The sequence below is a fragment of the Peromyscus eremicus genome, chromosome 12, assembly GCF_949786415.1.
Source record: "Peromyscus eremicus chromosome 12, PerEre_H2_v1, whole genome shotgun sequence".
NCBI classification, from domain to species: domain Eukaryota; kingdom Metazoa; phylum Chordata; class Mammalia; order Rodentia; family Cricetidae; genus Peromyscus; species Peromyscus eremicus.
In genome coordinates, this window is record NC_081428.1 from 77169406 (window position 1) to 77190028 (window position 20623).

The 20623-nt window shown below is 46.1% G+C and overlaps 1 protein-coding gene across 1 annotated transcript; it reads left to right on the plus strand.

Moving 5' to 3' along the window:
- Positions 1-4676: 4676 nt before the first annotated feature.
- LOC131922327 (mitotic-spindle organizing protein 2-like) lies at positions 4677-19932 on the plus strand. The gene is made up of 3 exons (XM_059277103.1): positions 4677-5298; positions 5480-5619; positions 19637-19932. The coding sequence occupies exons 1-3, from the start codon at positions 5132-5134 to the stop codon at positions 19792-19794; spliced, it is 465 nt and encodes a 154-aa protein (XP_059133086.1). The 5' UTR covers positions 4677-5131; the 3' UTR covers positions 19795-19932.
- Positions 19933-20623: the final 691 nt, after the last annotated feature.

Sequence of the window (20623 nt, forward strand, 5' to 3'; positions counted from 1 at the left end):
ACGAGTATCAGTTTGGCTCTGTCACTGATTGTTTATTCAAGAAACTCTTTGTGACCCTGAAAATGTAATTCCTGTTTGGGCAGAGTGTGGTTGGAAGGGGGAGGGTTGTGTAGAGCTGTGTGGGGAGCTGATGTGTAAAGGGGAGTCAGCGTGTGTTAGAATGTGTGTCAAGAGCTGACAATCAGTGTGTGTTAGAGGGAGCTAAGGACAGAGGGTGAGTAGCTAGGCAGGAGAGATTTTCAGAAAGAGATTCTGAGACATATGTATGTAAAGAGAGATATATAGCTGTAAAGAGATATAGCTCTGTGGAGACAGATTTTCAGAGAAAGAGATTTTTTAAGATGACGTGAAAGAGAAAGTTACCATCAGAAAGCATGTGTGTTTCCTTATTTTTCCCCTCAGATAGAAAATGTCTAGCCCTCAGATAGATAAGAATTTCCTAAGCCCTCACTGCATTCATGGATTTTTTTTTTTTTTTGCATACCCTGGTGCTGACTGGAGGGCTCCCCTCACAAACGCACCCTGACCCACTTAGTGATAGTCAGTGTGTGTAAGAGTTTGTAAGTTTTGGTGTGTACTTGTGCACGACTGTGTTCAGGATTAGATTTAGGGTTAGAGTTAGTGATAGAATTATGGGAGGTGGTTTAGAAGGATTTGGGCTTCATTTAGACCTTTGATTATGGCTAGGTTTATGGTTCTGCTCCTGTTAACAGCTCTGGTTAGGCCTAGTGCTTGCTTTAGGGATGACATTTGGGGTTAGGGCTTGGGTTAGAGTTAGGAATGGTGTTAGGTACAGCATTAGGGCTAGTGTTAGATTCAGGCTTAGTGCTGTGTTTAGGTCACAGGTTGTTTAGGGATAGGATTAGGTTTACTGTTAGGGTTTGGGTTAGAATTAGGGCTATGGTTAAGATCATTAATGGGTTAGGGTCAGAGTTATTAAGCGAGTGTGGGACACTATGAGCTTGTGTGAGACTGTGTGTTTATAAGCATGAGTGTGGGTAAGTGCAATAGTATGTTCAAATATCTTGTTGTGTGTATTTGTGTGAAAAGTTGGTGTGTGCCTAACATGAGTATGATTTGGTGTACATGGGTTTGAGTGTAGGATTGTGTTTCTGGGTATGTGTTTGGAAGTATAATAGAGTGGTGTGTGTGTGTGTGTGTGTGTGTGTGTGTGTGTGTGTGTGTACAGAAGTGACAGTGTATAATGGAAACATGCATAAGTATGTTCAGTGCAAGTGAGTGTCAGAGCAGCAGCTGTGTAAAAATGTAAGGGGAGTTTGTGACACCGTGCAAGAGTGTGTGTGTGCGTGTATGTGTATGTGTGTGTGTGTGTGTGTGTGTGTGTGTACACAAAAATGAGTCTGAATGTGTGATTGTGGGTGCAAGAAGAAAAGTATGTAAGTGTGTGAGTTCACATGCGTATCAGTGGCAGAATGTATACTGAGTGTGTGTTTTGTAGTGTTCAAGTTTGTAGCATCATGACCAATTTACATTTTGTTGCTGTGATAGGCATCAAGGCAAAAGCAACTTGGGAAGGAAGTATTTATTTCAGCTTGAAGGTTCATCCACCAGTGAAGGAAGCCAAGGCAGGAACACAAAGCAGGACCTGAAAGCAGAAACCATGGAGTTTCTTCCTCTGGCTTGCTTCCTCTGGCTTGCTTCTTCTCGTGTGCTCAGCTACCTTTCTTATACAGACCATGCTCATGTGCATAAGAATAGCACCACACACAGTGGGTTGGTTCCTCCCTCATTAATAGTAATTAAGAAAATGCCCCACAGATATGACCACAGACCAAACTGAAAGAGACAGTTCCTCAACTGAGATTTCTTCTTCTCAATTAATGTCTAGGTTTGTAGTAAGCTGAAAAAAACTAGCACAGAGAGTCTGAGTATGTGCAAGGATGTATGAAGAATGTGTAAAGGTATGAATGTGTGATTATATACATGTATGACGATGTTTACACGTCCTTAGCCATTTCTCTGTAATGACTAAAGGCACACACCACTCTATTGTACTTCCAAGAACATACCCAAAGAAACAAAATCCTACACTCAAACCCAATGTACACCAAATCATACTCATATGAGCACAAACCAAACAGTATGTTCATTTAAGTATGAAGTTATGTGAGCATTCAACACTGTGAGAATATATAATTGCATGCAAAATGGGAATAATTGTGAGTACATGACAGTGTAAATGTATGTGAAGATTCTAGAGCACTATGTTATGTATTTCTAAGGGTGAAAGAATGTGGAAAAAATGTGCCTTGGGGAAGAAAGGATTTATTTTATCTTGTAGGTTGTGATCCATCATCTGGGGAAGTCAGCTCATGAACTCGAGGCAGGAACACAGAGGCAGTAACTGATTCACAGGCCCTGGAGAAGTGCTGCTTACTGGCTTGTTTCCCATGACTTGCTCAGCCTGTTCTCTTATATCCTCCAGGACCACCTGCCCAGTTGTGGCACCACCCATAGTCAGCTGGGCACTCTGACATCAATCAATCAATCAAAAAGAAAATGCACCACAGGCTTGCCCAAAAGTCAATCTGATTGGGGACATTTTTTCAATTGAGGTTCCCTCTTCCCAAATGATTCTATTGTGTGTCATGTTGACAAAACACTAGTCAACACAATGTACAAATGTGTGTGTGTGTGTGTGTGATTATGTGTGGGTATGATAATGTGTGTGTGTGTGTATGTGTGTGTGAGATTATGTGTGAGTATGATAATGTGTGTGAGGGAGTATGTAAATGTTTGAGTGCCTAGGTGTGTGTACAAGAGCCCTCAATTACCCTCCCTCAACCTACACAATCTAGCTGTACTGGGTGGTTTTGTGTGTCAACTTGACACAAGCTAGAGTCATCAGAAGGAGCCTCAGTTAAGGAAATGCCTTGATGAAATCCAGCGGTACGGCATTTTTTCATTTAGTGATCAGTGGGGTAGGGCCTAGTCCATGGTGGGCCTGGGCTTTTGGTCCTGGGTTCTATAAGGTGGGCTGAACAAACCATGGAAGCAAATTAGTAAGCAGCAATCCTTCCATGGCCTCTGCATCAGCTCCTGCCTCTGGGATCCTGACCTGTTTGAGTTCCTGTCCTGACTTCCTTCAGTGATGAACAGCAATGTTGAAGTGTAAGCCAAATAAACCCTTTCCTCCCCAACTTGCTTCTTGGTCATGGTGTTTCCTTGCAGCAATAGGAACCTTAACTAATTAGCCTTCTGGCATTTCTGGAGTTGAGGCCATGCATGATTAGGGCATTATCGTATGCAAATGGCCGGCCATCCATGGGCCTGAGGGGATACACTTACAAAGAGGCACAGACAATCTTAAAAAGAGAACAGCTGTGGTAGGATAGTGCTGCATAACATCTGGATTTGCCTCCTGTTTGTAATTTTGGGGGTTTTGAGCCATAGGAGCTGGATACTGGAGCCACCACCTCCACCTACACAAGCCCATCAACCCCCTGAGAAGCTAAAGAGGCAGGGCCTACAGGTATAGCAAAGCCACAGCTGTGCAAAAACCTGAGGAAATGCTCTGGAATCCTGCAAACAAACACCTGGATGTCCCACCCTGGGAAGCGGGTACCAGTCTAGATGCACACACATCCTTTAATGTCTGTTCTTGGAGCCAAACTCAGTCCCCACAGCCAGCACTGGCTCTTCACAGTCACCAGCAGCTTCCTGTCACCATGATCCTCACTTGTGACACATACCCCATTCAACATGTAAAGCCAGGTCTACAGCCTGGAGGGCCAGGACTACAAATCCACCCCAGGGTTTAGTCCTGAGGTCTGGACCCTGGTGACTGGCCAAAGGTCCATGAAGTGTAGGTGGTGTGAAGCAATGAAGAGCAGCAGATCCAGGGAAGCTGTGTCTAGTTCAGGGAAGAAAGGAGATAGGCTGAGTACTGAACAGATGCTCTAAACCCTCCCCTTCCCATAACAGACAATGTTTTCTAAGAACGGAGACTATTCATGCCACATATTTTTTTATTGAAAATATTTTTTTCATCCCCTATAATCTGATCCTGGTTTCCCCTCCCTCATCTCCTCCCTGATCCTCTCCACTTCTCCACCTATTCAACCCAAGGCCTACTTCCTCTCTCACTAGCAAACAGACACACTGAAAAAACAAAAACAAAAACAACAAAATGAAACAAAACAGAGAAAAAGTGAAGACACAGCACAAGAAACATACACATACAGACACACACAATATATAAGCAAAAGACCAGTAAGGTTAAAAAAAAATATGTCCAAACAGAGCATTATGAGACAGTTTTGTTTATCTCCCAGAGTGCCACTGCACAAATCTTAAACGCCCCTCCTCGTCCCACTCCCCCTTCATGGGCCTCCTGGACTGGCCCCTCGGGTCACTCTGCACAGATGGCAGTGACACCTGTCTCATGGTGGCCGGTCAGGCATTTTCCATTCTCATCACACAGGCCAAGCTGACTTGCTGAGTTCATCTCTGGTCACTGTGTGGGTCCACCTATCTTCAGAAATAGACGCCACTGTCCAGCCACACTAAGCGGAAAAGCGTTATCGAGCTGTGCGTCATCAAGCCACGCCCCCTGCCTAGTGGGAAAAGCGCCTCCACTAACAGAGAAAGGAGCATGCGCAAAGCAAAAGAAGACTGGCGCGTACAGTTAGTAGCGGTGGGCCAGAAAAGCGCGTGCGCAGTGATGGCGTCAGCGCCCTTTTATTCCTAAATATATGCATTCTAGAGGGGAAGGAGTGTGTGTACGCCATAAAAGCAGAAGCTGTTTAGGGATCCAGGGCAGAAGAGATGATTACGTGCAATCATGAATACCCGTCATCCAACAGGCATTACCAAGTACCCAGGATATGCCAGGCATGGGTCTGGGTGTTGCTGCCTAAGCGAGTGGTCTATCAGGGGTCTGGTCTCCACACAGCGGACAGCTTTCCATCACACTATCCCCATGCCTAACACTCGGAGCTCAGTACAAGTCCAGCAATCAACTACGTAAAGATTCCTCCCGACCCCCGCCCTCCCCGCTGGAGCTGCCCGGCTGGGACGGGCAGGGACCCTGCATGGAGACGGGAGGCCAGTAGGAGGCGCTGTGGAACCTCTTGGCGGCCTGGGCCCAACGCTCCCCTTTCCTGCACGAATGGCGGCAGCCGGTTGTGGGGCTGGGCTCGGGACATCCACAGGACTGGAGGCGGCGACGCTGCAGAAGCTGGCGCTTCGGCGGAAGAAGGTGCTGGGAACTGAGGAGATGGAGCTGTACGAGCTTGCGCAGGCTGCTGGTGCCACCATCGACCCCGATGTGTTCAAGTGAGAAGGCGAGGGTCGTACTCCCTGCAGATAGGCCTGCTTCAGGACCCCTCTGGCCCCCCATCCGCTGCTCTGAAAACTCCCTTGTCTCTGTATTGGTCTTCAGGGTGGTGGCCCAGCTGCCCCGGCTTATGGAGCAGGAGCTTCCATGTTTCACTAAGCACCGCATTTGTTTTCACAGGATCCTGGTGGACTTGCTGAATCTGAACGTGGCTCCCCTGGCCGTCTTCCAGATACTGAAGTCCATGTGTGCTGGGCAGCGGCTGGCGAGCGATCCCCAGGACTCGGTATCCATGTCTCTGCCCACGTCAGAGACCCGAGGTTAGAGGTGGGCCCGAGGGTGGCAGGGACGGGGGGATGGGCGGAGAACCACAGGCTGGCTTGGCTCAGAATGGCTCAGTCTGTCTGTGGGTCTCCGCCCAGAGTCTGCAGACCAATTAAACTTCCAGGGACCTTAGTTGGCGCCACATTTGGGATTGTTCTGCCGGATCAAGGACTGGTCCAAGCAGGCTAGGGTCCTTCTGTCTGACACCTTTCCACCTCTTCATCATGCCTTCATTCCACAGGTACTGGAATAAACAAGGCTTTGGTCTCCATCTACCTGACAATCACAGCCTCAGGGAAGTACTCAGAGAACATGGCAGACAGCTCCTTACCCACCCTTCCCAGGCCCAGGTCTAGCTCCCCTTCATCTCAGGCCAGACCTGAACACCTCCCATCTGGGGACTATTCGGGTTACAGGACTGGAGCCATCTGACTGCCTTGGAACATAGAGTAGAAGTCTGGCAGGAAGATTACCCCAGGCTCAAATGCGAAGGGCTCCCCTGCTCCTGTGGTCATGACTGGGATGGTGTATAAGCAGATGGTGGTAACAGAGTGTGTGACAGAGGGATCTCAGGTCCTTGCACCTACCATCTACCTGGTGCATCTGTTCTCTTTGGCTGTTGGAAGGCTCTTAACAACAGGAATTGGCGGGTATGGTAAGGTCAGGCACCCAGAATCAGGGTGTGTGAGCTCCCAGGGGCAATTGAGTTGCCCCTCTTCCGTGTCCTCCCCATGTTGCCCACCTCTGTTCCAGGTGCCACCTTTAGTTTGGGGGGCTGAGGAGAAGGATTGGCGATGGGCCACAGAATGAAATGAAGGATTTCTGGAGGGGACAGGAACCACAGAATTGTTAGCTCCGGAGGGCTTCGTCCTAGAAGGTCCTGAGGGACGTGGTATCAATGGGAAGCTTAGGCATACTGGCTGATGTGGAGAGGTGAACGGAGGAGTACGGCAGAGGTGGGGCTGGGCCAAAATGTACTGTAGCTCCAGGCTGCCGGGTGAGACACAGAGAGGTCTCTGACTTGTGTGTTTCTTAGTATCCATACATGCAGACCTTTCAGCCACCCTATCAACCAAATATGGGATGGGGAAAGTAACAGGAGTGGTCAGAGTGATCAAGCTGGAGGAATGTGATAATCTGTAATGACAAAGTTTGTGGCCATTGAGGTTTGCCATAGCTTTCCTGTAGGAACTAGATTGGTATTGCCCCAGGCCATGAGCTAGAGTGCAGTTCAGCTTCTAGAGTCTGTAAGATACTGCAGGCACAGCAGGACCATCTGGATCAATGGACCCTGGCAGCTAAGTTGCCCTTAATGGGAAACGATACCACAGAAACTGGTCACAGTGGTCTTCAGTCTTGCCGAGGGAAATAAGTTCCGTTTAGTGCTCACTATTTAGCTTTAGGGAAATGATACAGTTTGAAAAGCTGTCCCTCCAGAAAGTACAAGGTGAAATTTGGTGTGTAGAAGCCAGAAATCTCACATAAGCCACACTGTCCAGTAAGTGCCTTGAGCCATAATGGGGCAGCCGTTGTCAAGACTGGATATTGAAGAACAGTGTGAAAATTAACACAAGAGCGTATGTGGACATGTTGAGATGATAACACAGTTGTCTCTTGATAGCTGTAGGGATTCATTCCAAGACCACTCCTCCCCCACAAACAGCAAAATCTACATGTGCTCAAGTGCCTTATATAAAGTATGTACCCGTATGCATGCTTACGTCTTTCTTTTTTCCTTCCATCCTTTCATCTCTCTGTGCTGGCGAGTGAACTTAGGACTTCTGTACTATGTTCTGCCCTGAAACCCTGGCACATTAGTTTTCTACATACTAGGCATGAATCATGCCACTGAGCTACATCCCAAGATCTGTCTGATACCTGTCTCATAAATACTGTAGTACAGGTATATCACACACACACACACACACACACACACACACACACACACACACGACATGAAAGTATTGTCCTTCTCTATTTCTTCTAATTGGTTTTGGTTTGAAGTCTATTTTGTCAGAGATTAAAAATAACTACACCTGCTTGCTTCTTGGCTCCACTTGCTTGTAACACCTTTTCCATCCTGTTACTGTAAGGTGATTTCTGTCCTTGATAGTGAGGTGTGATTTGTGGGTGCAGCAGAAAGACAGACCCTGTTTTCTAATTCAATCTGTTAGTCTTCATATATTTTATTGAGAAAATTGAGACCATTAATATTGAGAGTGGTCAATAATTTCAATTATTAGTGAAAAGTGTTTATTACTTCCCATTTGTTATATTGTGGGTTTTCCCCTCTCCCTTTTAGCTGTTCCAGGATTATTTATTCATTCTACCTTCTTAGGTGTAGTTAACCTTCTCTTTAGGCTGGCAATTTTTTTTTTCTGGTACCTTATGTAGAGCTTGATTGAAATTATTTAAGTTTGTTTTTAATGTGAAATGTTTTTCTTTCTGTCAATTATAGTTGGTAGTTTTGCTTGGTCTAGTAGTCTGGGCTGACATCTGTGGTCTTACAGAGTTTATAGAACATCTATCTAGGTCCTTCTGGTTTCAGATTATCCACTGAAAAGTTGGATGTTAACCTGGTGGGACTGCCTTTATGTGATTGGGTCTTTTTTCTCTTGTAGGTTTTACTATACTTTGTTTGTTGTGTACTTTCAGTTTTTGGGCTATAATGTATCATGGGGAATTTCTTTTCTGATCCTGTGTATTTGGTGTTCTGTATGTTTTTTGTTCCTCAATGGGAACCTCTTTCTTTAGAGTGGAGAAATTTTCTTTCATGGTTTTGTTAAAAATATTTTATGTGAGCAGGGCACACGCCTTTAATCCCAGCACTGGGGAGGCAGAGGCAGGCCAGTCTCTGTGAGTTCAAGGCCAGCCTGGTCTACAGAGTGAGTTCCAGGACTGCTAGGGCTGTTATAGAAAAACCCTATCTTAAAAAAATCAAAACCAAAACCAAAAAAAAAACATATTTTTTCTGTGATTTTTTAACTGAATTACTTTTCCTTTATACCTATTATTTGTAGGTTTGGTCTTTCCATAGTGTCCTGGATTTTTTGAGTATTTTGAGCCTGACTGTGTTTTGATTTAACATTTTCTTTGACTGAGTTATCCACTGTCTTATGCCTTGTCTTCAAGTCCTGAAATTCTCTTTTCCATGTTTTTTAATCTGTTGAGGAGGCTTACCTCTGAGGTTTTTGCTTGACATCCTGAGTTTTTTGTTTCCAGTTTTATTTCAGTTTGGGTTTTCTTTAGGGATTCTGTTTCTTTGTTAAATTCTTCTTTTATGTCATGAATTGTTTTGTTGTTTATTTGATTGTTTTTTGATATTTGAGACAGGGTTTTTCTGTGTAGCCTTGGCTGTCCTGGAACTTACTTTGTAGACCAGGCTGGCCTCGAATTCACGGAGATCTGCCTGCCTCTGCATCCTGAGTGCTAGGATTAAAGGCATGTGCCACCACTGCCCAGATTTTCGTGGTCTTTATTAAAGCCTTTATTCATATCCTCTTTGGGTCTTTTGAATATATTCACAATTGCTGTATTTAAGTTATTTAAATTCTTGTCTATGCTGAGTTGCTTTTCCCAGGGCCTAACACAATAGGGTTGCTGGTTTCTGGAGGAGACATATTTTCTTGGTTGCTCATGTTTGTGTTTTTAAAGTAGGACATAGGCATCTGGAGCTACAATGTTTGAGGTGCTTCTCAGTGTATCTATCTGGTCTTGTCTTTATTGGGTGAGTGTTCCATTCTTTGGTTGCTGCTGCCCAATCTAGGTCCTAGCCAGGTGTGACCTATGTGGGGTCTTGAGTCGCAGCTAAGTGTGATGACTGTGTATCACTGGTAGAGAGTGGTTCTGGATATCCCAGCCAAGCTGGTTGGTTAAGGGGTCCCTGGCAGAAAGCTGTTTTGCAGGTCAATGGGGAGTCACAAAGGAATGGAGATGGGCTGGAAGGAAAGGCTAAGAGGGTGGTGGGGAGGAAAGAGGGTGACCTGGTGTTCACCCAGAGGTGGAGTCTGTCGGGGATGGGTCAGGCTGGAAGGAGGAGCTCCTGTGGGCTAAGAGTAAGGCAGGAATGGAGGACAGGAAGGAAGCTGAAGGCCCCCTTCCTAAGTCTCAGCCTGGTGTGTCAGCTGGTAGAGAGAGGTTCTTCAGGGCTGGGGAGTCACAGAGGACCAGAGCAGCTAGAAGAAAAGGCCTTCGGGGCTGCCAGGAAGAACTGAGGGGACTCTGGTCTACATCATGGAGGTGGGCCAGGAGGAACTGTTCTCTTTTGAGAAAAGATTGACCTTGAACTCTTTATATAGCTGAGGATGACCTTGAACTTGTGACCTCTTGCCTCTGTCTTTGTCTTTTTTGGTAAGATTACAGTCCTGTGCCACCACGCCTGGTTTATACATTGTTGGGAATCAAACCCGAAGCTTTGTCAATGCTAGGTATTCAACTAGTGAACTTTACCACCAGCTCCCCACCCCCCTTTTAAAATGTTTCTATCATGAGATGGTCTCACTGAGTTACCCAGATTAGCCTTGAACTCACAGTGGCACAGGCCTTGACCCTGTGACCCTTCCCTTAGTCACCCTATCCCAGAAGTAGCTAAGATTACACCCCTCTGCTACCAGGCCTAGTCACAGACTAGTCATGAAGTCCTAGGTCCAAGCCCTCCTCCTACCTCTGCCTCCCAAAGAAATGAGATTATAGACATGTACCCCTGTACCCTGCTTTCTACAAAAATATTTTAAGTCCAAAATCTTTTGAATCTATAGATGCAAACCCCATAGCCATAGAGGATATAGAGGGCCAATTAGACTGGATAATTTGAGCTAATTAAAATTATGTTAGATTCATTTCTCATTTCCTTTCTTCTCCTCCTCTTCCTCCTTCATCTCCTCTTCTTCCTCTTCCTTTTCCTCCTCCTTTTTTTTTTTTTTTTTTCTGGACAGGGTCTCACGTGGCCCAGGCTGACCTAGAACTATGTATCCCAGATTGGCCTTCAATTCATAATTCTCTGTCTCCCAAATGCTGGGATGACAGGTGTATGCTACCACTCCTGTCATATTTTCTGTCTAATGTGGCCTTTAGAAAAGTGAAAATTGGGCTTGGAGAGACCGTTCAGCAGTTAGGAATATGCACCCCTCCTGCAGAGAACCCAAGTTTACTTCCCAGCATCCACATCAGGCAGTGTACTCTACTTGTAAATCTACCTCAAGGGGAATCTGATGCTTTTGGCATCTGTTAGTTATTATGCGGTGCTGTTTACCATGCAAGAAAAGTCACGAGGCACAACAAAACCCGCTGTAAGAGTTTATTAGGAGAAGGGGTAGGGGAGAAAAGAATGTGCTTAGACCTACTGAAAGACTTGTACAGGAATAAGGTGGAGGGTCCGTGGGATCCACCTTTTATGGACTCACCCACACATGCGCATATGGGCTTATGTAGCTAGGCCATGCATGCGCATAGATTACGTGATCATGCTGTGCACAAATTATGTGACCATACAGTGCAGGGATTACATAGGACCTAAGGCTCCTGGAAATGACTAAGGGTCTTGCCGGCACATGCATGGTCATGAAATCCTATCAGCGTCTACAGGTACTGAACTCTCATGCATATACCCACACATACATGCTAAGGAAAGGCTGGGTGCACGTGAACACACATGCATTCATAGAGAGGAGTCACTAGCACACTTGAAAGAACACTCTCCTAGGAAGTGTAGGCTGAGTTAAGAGTACATATGTGCATGGCCATCCTTGTGTACATCTTTGTCCCTTGGTTAGTATATGCTCTGGAAGCATTAACGAGGCCCAGAGGGTAGCAGTACTGGCTGGTGACAGCACAGACCTGGGGTTACTCTAGGTGCCCACACTCTGACTGCCAGACCCTGTCCACCATCCTTGAGAATAGCCCTTCAGGGGAACTGAACTGGCTCCCACCCAGTCAGCTTGCAGGCATGGGATGGGGGTGTCAGGGTGGTGGAGCCTTGATGTGTCTTTGCCTGCAGCACTCCTAGATCAAGCCTGTGCAGTTTTAACTTCTCCTTGTACCCCTAATATAAAGAACATGGGCATGCCCTTGTAAAGTCACCCCCCCCCCCAAAAAAAGGAGTAAGGCCTATTTGGAGGATCCACAGGAAGGAATAGGAGCAGCAGGGTTCTTTACAAGCTGGTGGCAGTCACAGGGGACGGGAAGTCAGGGCTGAGAGGCCACTCTAATGTAAATGACAAGGTGAGTCTCAACCACCATAGCCAACCTCTGGCTCCAGGGACTCTCCACCTCAGGGATGGATGACTGGCCATTGCATTTGGAGGTTTCCTGCTCTCAGGAGTTCGTGTGCTGAAGAGTTGGCCTGGCTGTCAGGGATATGGGAGAACTGATTTCTGGAGAGAATGAGCCAGGGCATTTTGCCAATTTGGTGCTGCTTTGGGACCTTGCCACCATCCTCCCACACTTCTCTATTCCTAATATCTCTGCCCCAAGGGATGCTGGTGGGCAGGACTGGCCCTTCCATGGTAAGGTGCTGCTTGGCCCAATGTCACTTCACTGCACTGTGTTCTTTGGGCGAAGACAACGCCCCTGCTAACAAAAGCACATGATTTCTGGGTCCCAAAGGCCCACTCTCAGACTTCTCTGGCTGGAAATCAGTGTCAGTCTGATTGTTTCCTTTCCCACAGTGTAGAGTCACTCTTATAAAAGGCCTTGGGTCCTTCTGGGGAAAGAGGGGAGAAAGACTAACAGTAAAACTCTTGGGTATTTTAGCAAAGTCCTTCCTCAGAGGGACATGGCCTTCCCTTCATTCAAAGAGTTCTTGGTCTGCAAACTGGCTCATTTGGAAACTGGTTTAGGGTCTGAGACTCTGTGTAGCTACTTCTTTCATTTGTTATTTTTCTGCTTATACAAATCAAACAAAATGCAGTAGGCTTTATGTCTATTTCATTCCTAGAAACACCATGATTGATTAGCCAGTACCAAAGGTACATAGGAGTTGCCTGTCATAAAAATAACTGAGTTGTATGGCTTGAGCTGTTTGTGGGGCCCCTGGCAGTGGGACCAGGAGTTATATCAGGCACATGAACTGGCCTTTTGGAGCCTATTCCCTGGGATGGGATGCCTTGCTCAGCCTTGACACAGGGGGAGGGGCTTATTTCTGCCCCAACTTGGTATTCCAGGCTGTGTTGACTACCCAAGGGAGGCCTTACCCCCTATGAGGAGTGGATGGGGGAGGGAAGTGGGGAGAGGTGGGAGAGGGGGAGGGAGGAGAAGCTGTGATTGGTATGTAAAATGAAAAAAAAAAAGTTTTTAAATAAATAAAAAAAATAGCTGTCTATGCTGCCCCCTACAGGTCAGGCCATTATGAATGTTACTTTGTGCTGCCCATTACAATACCTACACTCACCTTGCCTCTGCTATCAGAATTTTTATGATTAATGTTAAAGTTATAGAGTCATATAGCAAGAGAGAGAGAGAGAGATCTGCAAATGCTTTCTTTTTCCTATTATTATCAATTAGGCTTCCTATCTTCACCTGAGACAAACCTTAAGGCATCTGTTTCCTTTCATTATCTCGGTATCACTTCAGCATCCAGGAGACACAGGTTATTGATTGCCAAGGGCATTTAATAGTAATAAACTGTTATATTGAAGTCTGTTTTTGCCGAGTCCAGACCCTTTTGAGTCTAGGGGTGTGAATACCTCTGGAGTGTTACTGTTTCGTACCACCTGGGTGTAGTTGATGGTCCTTGCACCTCCGGCTCTATGACTGACGTTAGTCCTGTAACAGTCAACTGAGTAATTCATGGGAAATTTGAATATGTTATTAGGGACAGGAAGGGAAACGGATGAAGCAGAATGTGGTCCATAGAGACAGCAGAATGCAGAGGGGGAATCAGGAAGAAAATCACATGGGATTGAGTATGGGTTGTGGGATGAAACCTCATTCTTCTGGAATTGGAGATAGGCACTGAATAATTCCCATAGCTTTAGGGAGATGGGAGGGTTTTATCATAGCTATTATATGGCCTGAGTTCGATATGGATTCTCCTTTTTCTATAAGAAGCCCACACCCTTTCCAGATAGCAGCATGGGACAAGAGGATATGGAAAGCATATTTAGAGTCTGTGTAAACATTTAGAGATTGTCCCTGTGCCAATTGGAAGGCACAAGTGAGAGCTATCAGCTCAGCCTGTTGGTTAGTGGTGTGTGTGGGTAATACCTGTGCTTCTATTATCTCAGTATCTGACAGTATGGCATAACCTGCTTTACAGGTCCCCTCATGTAAAAAGGAGCTGCCATCTGTGTACCAGGTATAAGTGGCCTGAGGGAATGTATGTGTGGAGGATGGGGCAATAGTTCCTCTAGGGTTTCAGTAAAGGAATGAGATGAGGAATAGTCAGTATTAGGTTGAGGGAGGAGACTTGAGATATTAAGGGGTGAGCAAGTCTGGAAAGTAAGTGTGGCATCTTCAACTAGTGCCACTTGGAGAGAAAGTACTTAGGAAGGAGGTAAAGTGTGTAAGCCTTTATAAGTTAAGAAATGGGACAGGTTATGGTGAGAGAAGATAGTGGTAGGTGACCCAAAGGTTCGTTTCTTTGATTCATGAATAAGGAGCTCAGCAGCTGCTAAAGCATGTATGCAGGGTGCCCATCCTGGAGTGATGAGGTCTAGTTTTTTGACAGGTAGGCTACAGGTGCAAAGGAGGGTCCCAGCTGGTGCCATAGAGCCCCAAAGGTGTATCCCTCTCTCTCTATGTAACAGAGAAAGAAGGGACGAGTTAGGTCTGGAGATGAAGTGCTGGGGCCTGGAAGAGAGCCTGTTGGATCTTCTGGAAGGTTTAGTAATGGGTGAAAGAGGGGTTCATGTGGGGAGCCAAGAGCTGTCTCATATAAGGGGCAAGCAAGGAGAGAAAAAGATGGAACCCAAGACTGTAAGAAGCCAGCTATTCCCAGAAACGATAGACTCTCCTGTTTAGTAGAGGGGACTGCAAGAGACTGGATTAGATGCTTTCTGTCTAAAGTAATAGCCTTGTGGGTTGGGGTATGGTTAGACCCAAATAGGTGATCTGAGGAGTGGACAGATGGACTTTGGAAGGTGAGACTCTATAACCCCAGCTGGAGAAGAAATTTAGGAGAGCAGAGGTGTTAGTTGGCTAACTTGTAATGACGAGCTGCAGTGTAGAATGTCATCTACATACTGTATTAGTCAGGGAGAGACCAAGAGAGTAAGTCAGAGGCTAGGGCCTGACCAAATAGGTGTGGGCTATTTTTGAATCCCTGTGGCAAGACAGTCCAGATCAGCTGCATAGACAGGTGAGTGTCAGGGTCAGTCCAGATAAAAGCAAAGATATTTTGAGACTGAGGGTTGAGAGGAGTAGAGAAGAAAGCGTCTTTTAGCTCTAGAACTGAGAAATGGGAGGTTCCTGAAGGGATAGTGGAAAGAAGTGTGTAAGGATGGGGACCTAAGGCTCTTGAGTGAGAGAGGGTGCTGAGCTTGGTTGATGTACTGGGTAGGGTCCTGTAAATGGATAATAATAAGGGAATGGTGCCTATCTACAGAAGGGTTGTGGGTGGCCCAGACTTTGGGGTCCACCTGAGATGTTAGTAAGGGAGATGACATGTTAAAGCTAGTGGGATGGGTGGCTAGGAGGAGGAGAGGAGCTTCTGGCAAGTCTGGGGTCAGGCAAATAGGGGAAGCAAACAAAATGGAAGCTCCTACCTTGGCTAAAAAATCTCTTCACATTAGGGGCACAGGGCAGGTTGGCATGACCAAAAATGTGTGGGTAAGAGGGATACCCCTGAAAATACAATTAAGTGGTGGGGTCTGATGAGGTAGGTACAGCTGTCCCCCTACCCCAACAATAGGGAGATAAGAAGGAGAGATGGGTCCCCAAGACTCCCTCAGAACCGAGTAAGTGGCCCTGGTGTCCACGAGGAAAAAAATGGATTGCCCCAATACTGTAATGGCTACCCAAGGCTCCCTGTGGGAGATGACAGTTGTCGGGCTGAAGCCTGGGCACCTTCAACCATCATGGTCAAGCCTAGAAGGTTGGCTAGAGGGTGGTCTATGTTTGATGTCCCCATGCCACGAGGTGCACGGGGGCAGTCAACTGATCAATGTCCCTCTTGGTGGCACTTTGGACATGGCCCCAGTGGCCCATGTGGGGCAGGGCAAGTATGAGCCCAATGGCCTTCTCTACCACATTTAAAACAAGGACCTGGGGGCCCTTGGGTGGCCAGTCGGATGGCCTTGGCCAGCATTTGCTATTCCTGTTTACAGGCTTTCTCATCTCTCCCATGGTACGCCTTAAAAGCCAGGACTAACACTTCTGCCTGTGGGGTCAGAGGCCCTCTCTCCAGATGCTTAAGTTTGGCCCTAATGTCGGGGAAGCTCTGCAAAAAGAAATGGGTCATAAAGAGCTGTCTGCCCTCTGGGCTCTCAGGATCTAGATTAGTATACTGTAAGAGGGACTTTGTAAATCCTTCTAGAGATTGAGACAGATTCTCTTGTCTGTCCTGAACTGTGTCTTGAAGCTTTTCAGTTTACTGGTTTGAGGGCAGCCTTACGAAGACCTGCTAGGAGGCGGGTTGTAAACTGATCCCTAGTTGGAGAGCCACCGGGGGTGTTATAATCCCATCGTAGGTCCCAATCAGGAACTGCTTCCATTCCAGGAGTATGTGCTGCACTAGTCTGGAGACCTCATCTGCGTGTATCCCAGCCTGTTCCCAACTCATCTGTGCTCCTTGGGAAGTAGGTTGTTAGTTAGGATCATGTATATATCATGAAAGGTGAGACTATAGGATTGGGTGATATATTAGGATACTTTAATAAAAGAGGTAGAGTTGGATGTGTAAGAATTCAGTTTCCTTTCTATCTGAGAGTTCTGTCAGTAAGAAAGGGACATGTACCTTAACCAGTCCATCCACCCCGCTACCTCTCGCAAAGAGAGGATGGCTGCTGGGTTGGTTTAACTGGGGTGGGGTTTCTTAGCAGATCGAGGATTTGTGACAGGAGGAGTAAAAGTGGGAGCCAGAGTCTGGCGGTTGGAGCAGCCTGGTACCGGAGAGGAGGAAGGGGCTGGAGGAGCTGAAGGAACAGTCACTGGAGGAGAGGAAGGAGTGGGAGGCTGGAAAGGTGGGGGTTCATTAGCAGGGTCTAGAGTAGTAGTGAGAGGTCACTGTTGTTTGAGTTGCATAGCTAGGAGCACATGGGCAGGTGAGTAGGAATCAAGGAGAGAGGGTTTGAAGCTGAAATAGAAAAAATATTGGCTATAAGATAACTCTTTCCATTTGCCCATTTGCTGACAGAAGTTAGATAATTCCCATAAAATATCGGGGTCCAAGGAGCCATTAGGTGGCCATTTTTTATTGTTATCTAAGGGATATTAAGGCCATTTTTTAGTGCAGAGGTGGATAAGCTTAGAAGTCTGTAAGTGTGGCATTAAGCTAAGATGTTTGAGGGTTTCTAAAAGGCATCCCAGAGGAGATGTGAGGCTTATGAGATTGGAGGCCTTGTTTCCCATGACTGCAGCAGAGAGAAAAATAAAATAAAATAAAAAAGTAAACGAGATCCAATAGCTGTAATATCTTGGGCATCCCAGAGATCAAACGAGGATCAATTAATGACTCAAGTTGCTCAGAGTTCCGTTAAGTAAAGAGCAAGGACCAGGGCAGGAGCCCAAAGGACAAGGGTCCAAGAGATGAGAAATGAGGCCTCAGAGCGCAGTGGTGGGGAATGGCCAGTGGTGATAGTCAGTGATGGGGCCTGTCCATAGCCAGTAAAGACCATGGATGGGGGTACTCCCACTCCCAAGGATACCAGAAGGATGCTGGATGATCAACAGTCATCCCCACAGGTCCAGGGAAGTGTTTTAGCTGACTGGTAAAGGGAAAACTCACCAAACGAAGTAGCCAGTGTTGTGCGAAGCAATTCCTCAGCCAGGCAAATGGAAAGTGGGAAGTTGCGGATGTACCAACCTTGGTCCAGGATCCCAGTGCAGGGCACCAGGAGGACCTGTTTGGTCATGGCACCAATGTTATTTATTTGTAGGAGTTGTTTACGGGGCGAGAGAGAACATGAGGTACAACAGAACCCACTATAAGAGTTTTTATTAGGGAAGGGAAAGTATAGTCTTGAGTAGGCCTACCAGAGGGGAAACGTGGAGAGAGAAGGGGAGTGGGTGGAGTCTGCTTTTATAGGTCACCTCAAGCTTACAAATATGGGTTTACATAGCTATGCCAGGCATGTGCATTGATTACGTGACCACACTCTATGAAGATTATGTGACTGTGCTGCACAGATTATGTGACTACACTATGTAAGACCCTGGAGTGACTAAGCATTTTGCCTGACTGCTGACAGCACATGAACGTCATGTGACTCCAGAAGTGGCTAGGAATAATAACATCTTTGTGATAAACTCAGAAGGACTGAGTTTTATGTTCCTTCCACCATTATCCCCATCCTTAAGTCCATCCCCACACATAGTCCCCAGACTTCTGCTAGAATGAATCATCAAACTCATTAAGTTCTTTAGTAGTATAACCCACCTCTTCTTCACTGATTACACTTCCTATGGTCTCTCTACGAGCCTTCTTAGCTTTAAATCTGGTTCTGAGTATCAAGACAACTATTGGTGGGCCCTGGGGACATCAGTATTGTGCTGCCTGGCATCTCCTTCAGAGAAGATTGTCACTGCTGATTCCTTTAATTCCCTTAGACAAAGGTGGCAAAGGCCGGACTGCAGGGTCAGGGTGGGGATGAATCCTCTGATAAAGGTGGGGAGATAAACCATTCAGATTCTGAGGGACCAAAGTACTCAGCCTCAGTAGGATCCCCCACACCTGCATCCCAAGTTCCAAGTTCCCAGTCCTTACCAGTCAGTGCCCTTTAACTGCCAAAGCCCTCTGAGGCTGGGACTTGAATTTCCTTTGTAACTCAGCCAACCTTATGAAGGGTTCAGGCTGATTTTCTGCAACTTGAGCTCTATGGCTGCTGAAGAGAAGATTCTCTTCCAGGGCACACTTAGAAACCTTTGGACTTTGTCGGTTTATCTAGAGATGCTAGAGGCAACCAGTCAGCATCATTATTTTCCTGACTTTTCTACAAATTGTCAAGAGTTGTATGTATAAAGTCACTACAACTTAGTGTTCAATTACACTAGTTCCTTATAGTAGGTGAATCAGGGCAATCAGATGCATTGATGTTAATAAGTTGCTTAAATAGTTCACATCATGGATTTGTAATGTTCTCCATGGCACTGGAAGAGCCTTCAGTAACCGTAGCTATTGGTGAATTTGGAAAACCTGTTTCAGATACTTAAAAAATTCATCCTTAAAATTCTGTTTCTCTAGATCCACTCCTGGTGCCACAGTCTTTATTAGTCAGGGTTCTTTAAAGGAACAAAACTGATTAAATGAAAATATATGTTAAAATAATTTATTACGGATAAAATATATTTAAAATTGATTTATTAAAGTGGCTTACAGGCTGAAGTCAGTGATACAGTTCAACAGAAAATGCAAGAATCAAGTAGTTGTTCAGTTTACCAGATTGGCCGTCTCGGCATTTCTAATGTGGTGCTGGAGTCCCCAAGGCTTCCTACGGTGCTCTTGGTCTTCAGTCTGTGTTGGAATCCCCAAGAAGTAGATCCTAACACCAGCAGAGGAATGCCTCAGCAATGGGACAGATGTACCAGGGAAAATGAGAACAAGCAGGTAAAAGGCATGAGCGTCCTTCTTACCTGTCCTTTCATGTGGGCTGCCACCAGAAGGCGTGGCCCAGATTTAGTTTTGGTCTTCGCACATCAACTAATCCAGTTAAGAAAATCCCTTACTCATGTGCCAGCATCTTAGGTTTTAGTTCTTTCTAGATGTGTTCAAGTTGACAGCCAAAATTACCAATCACATATTTGCAGCTGAAACAGGTTTAATACAGCAGATAGATAAGCACATTCCCAAGAAACCAAATGGTGAGTGTGTTACAGCTGGAGTCTGCCCCATCCGAATTATTGGGTTCTATGTCTTTTCAGGAAGAAACAGAGGTGGCCCCACTCTTGGCAGTGTGCCCATAGTGGCAGAACGTGGAAGCCGTGAAGGACCCATCCAGAGGATGCCACGTCAGCCCAGTGCTACTAGGTTGCCCAAAGTGGCAGGACCTGGGAAAAGTAACTCTCGGAGCAGCACATAGTCCAGAACAGAGGCTGCACTTGGCATCACAGTTGAGGCACATGCTGTCCACTCTGCACTTCCTTCAACCTTCCTGAGAAGCTGAGCATCTCTCTCTGCCACTTCTGGATACTATTAAAGCACAGCGATTTAGAGTGAATTCTGTGTGCATTTCTGGTTTTTGCTACAGCCAGACTAACCAGGAGGCATACAGTGATTTTTGGTTTTTTGGATCTTAATTGGGGACTAAGAAAATATGTGTATTGCTGGTTCTTTTTTATAAACAGGCCAGCATGCTTTCCAGAATTCAACAAGTTCCCTACAAGACTGACCCATCACAGAGCTAGTAGCCAGGGGTACCAGTGTGATCACCCGCTGAGCCCAAGCCAGGTATGGATGAAATGTCACCATCAAGATCAGTAACATGACTTTACCACCAAATCCTCCCCTTTCACATTTAGCCCAATTTTTGGGATTTTGAGGACACTCCCCACACAGATCTGTTTTAGATCCTCCATTTTAAGTTGATACAGGTGCTCACTATATAACCCATTCTGGCCTAGGACTCAGTATCCAGTGGCCTCTGATTCCTGACTTCTGGGACTGAACTCTGTGTACATACACTCCAGTCACCACCATGCCTGACTGGACCCTTTATTGCTCGGCTTTTTTACTTTAGTTAGAATGCCTCATCAGTGTGGAAGTGATCAAACATGTGCTCCAGTGCACCCATTCTCTGCCATGATTGTGATGTTGAGCACTCACATAGCTTCCTGCACCTTGGCCTGGTCTCCCCAAAACCATGGTTGGGAAGGGGCTAGTGGTTACCACTCACCTGCCTGAGAAGGGAA

Coding starts and splice junctions, on each gene's coding strand:
- LOC131922327 (XM_059277103.1), top strand. CDS start 5,132: ATGGCGGCAGCCGGTTGTGGGGCTGGGCTCGGGACATCCACAGGACTG. Junction 5,299..5,479: donor ATCGACCCCGATGTGTTCAA/GTGAGAAGGCGA, acceptor TTGTTTTCACAG/GATCCTGGTGGACTTGCTGA. Junction 5,620..19,636: donor GCCCACGTCAGAGACCCGAG/GTTAGAGGTGGG, acceptor ATGTCTTTTCAG/GAAGAAACAGAGGTGGCCCC.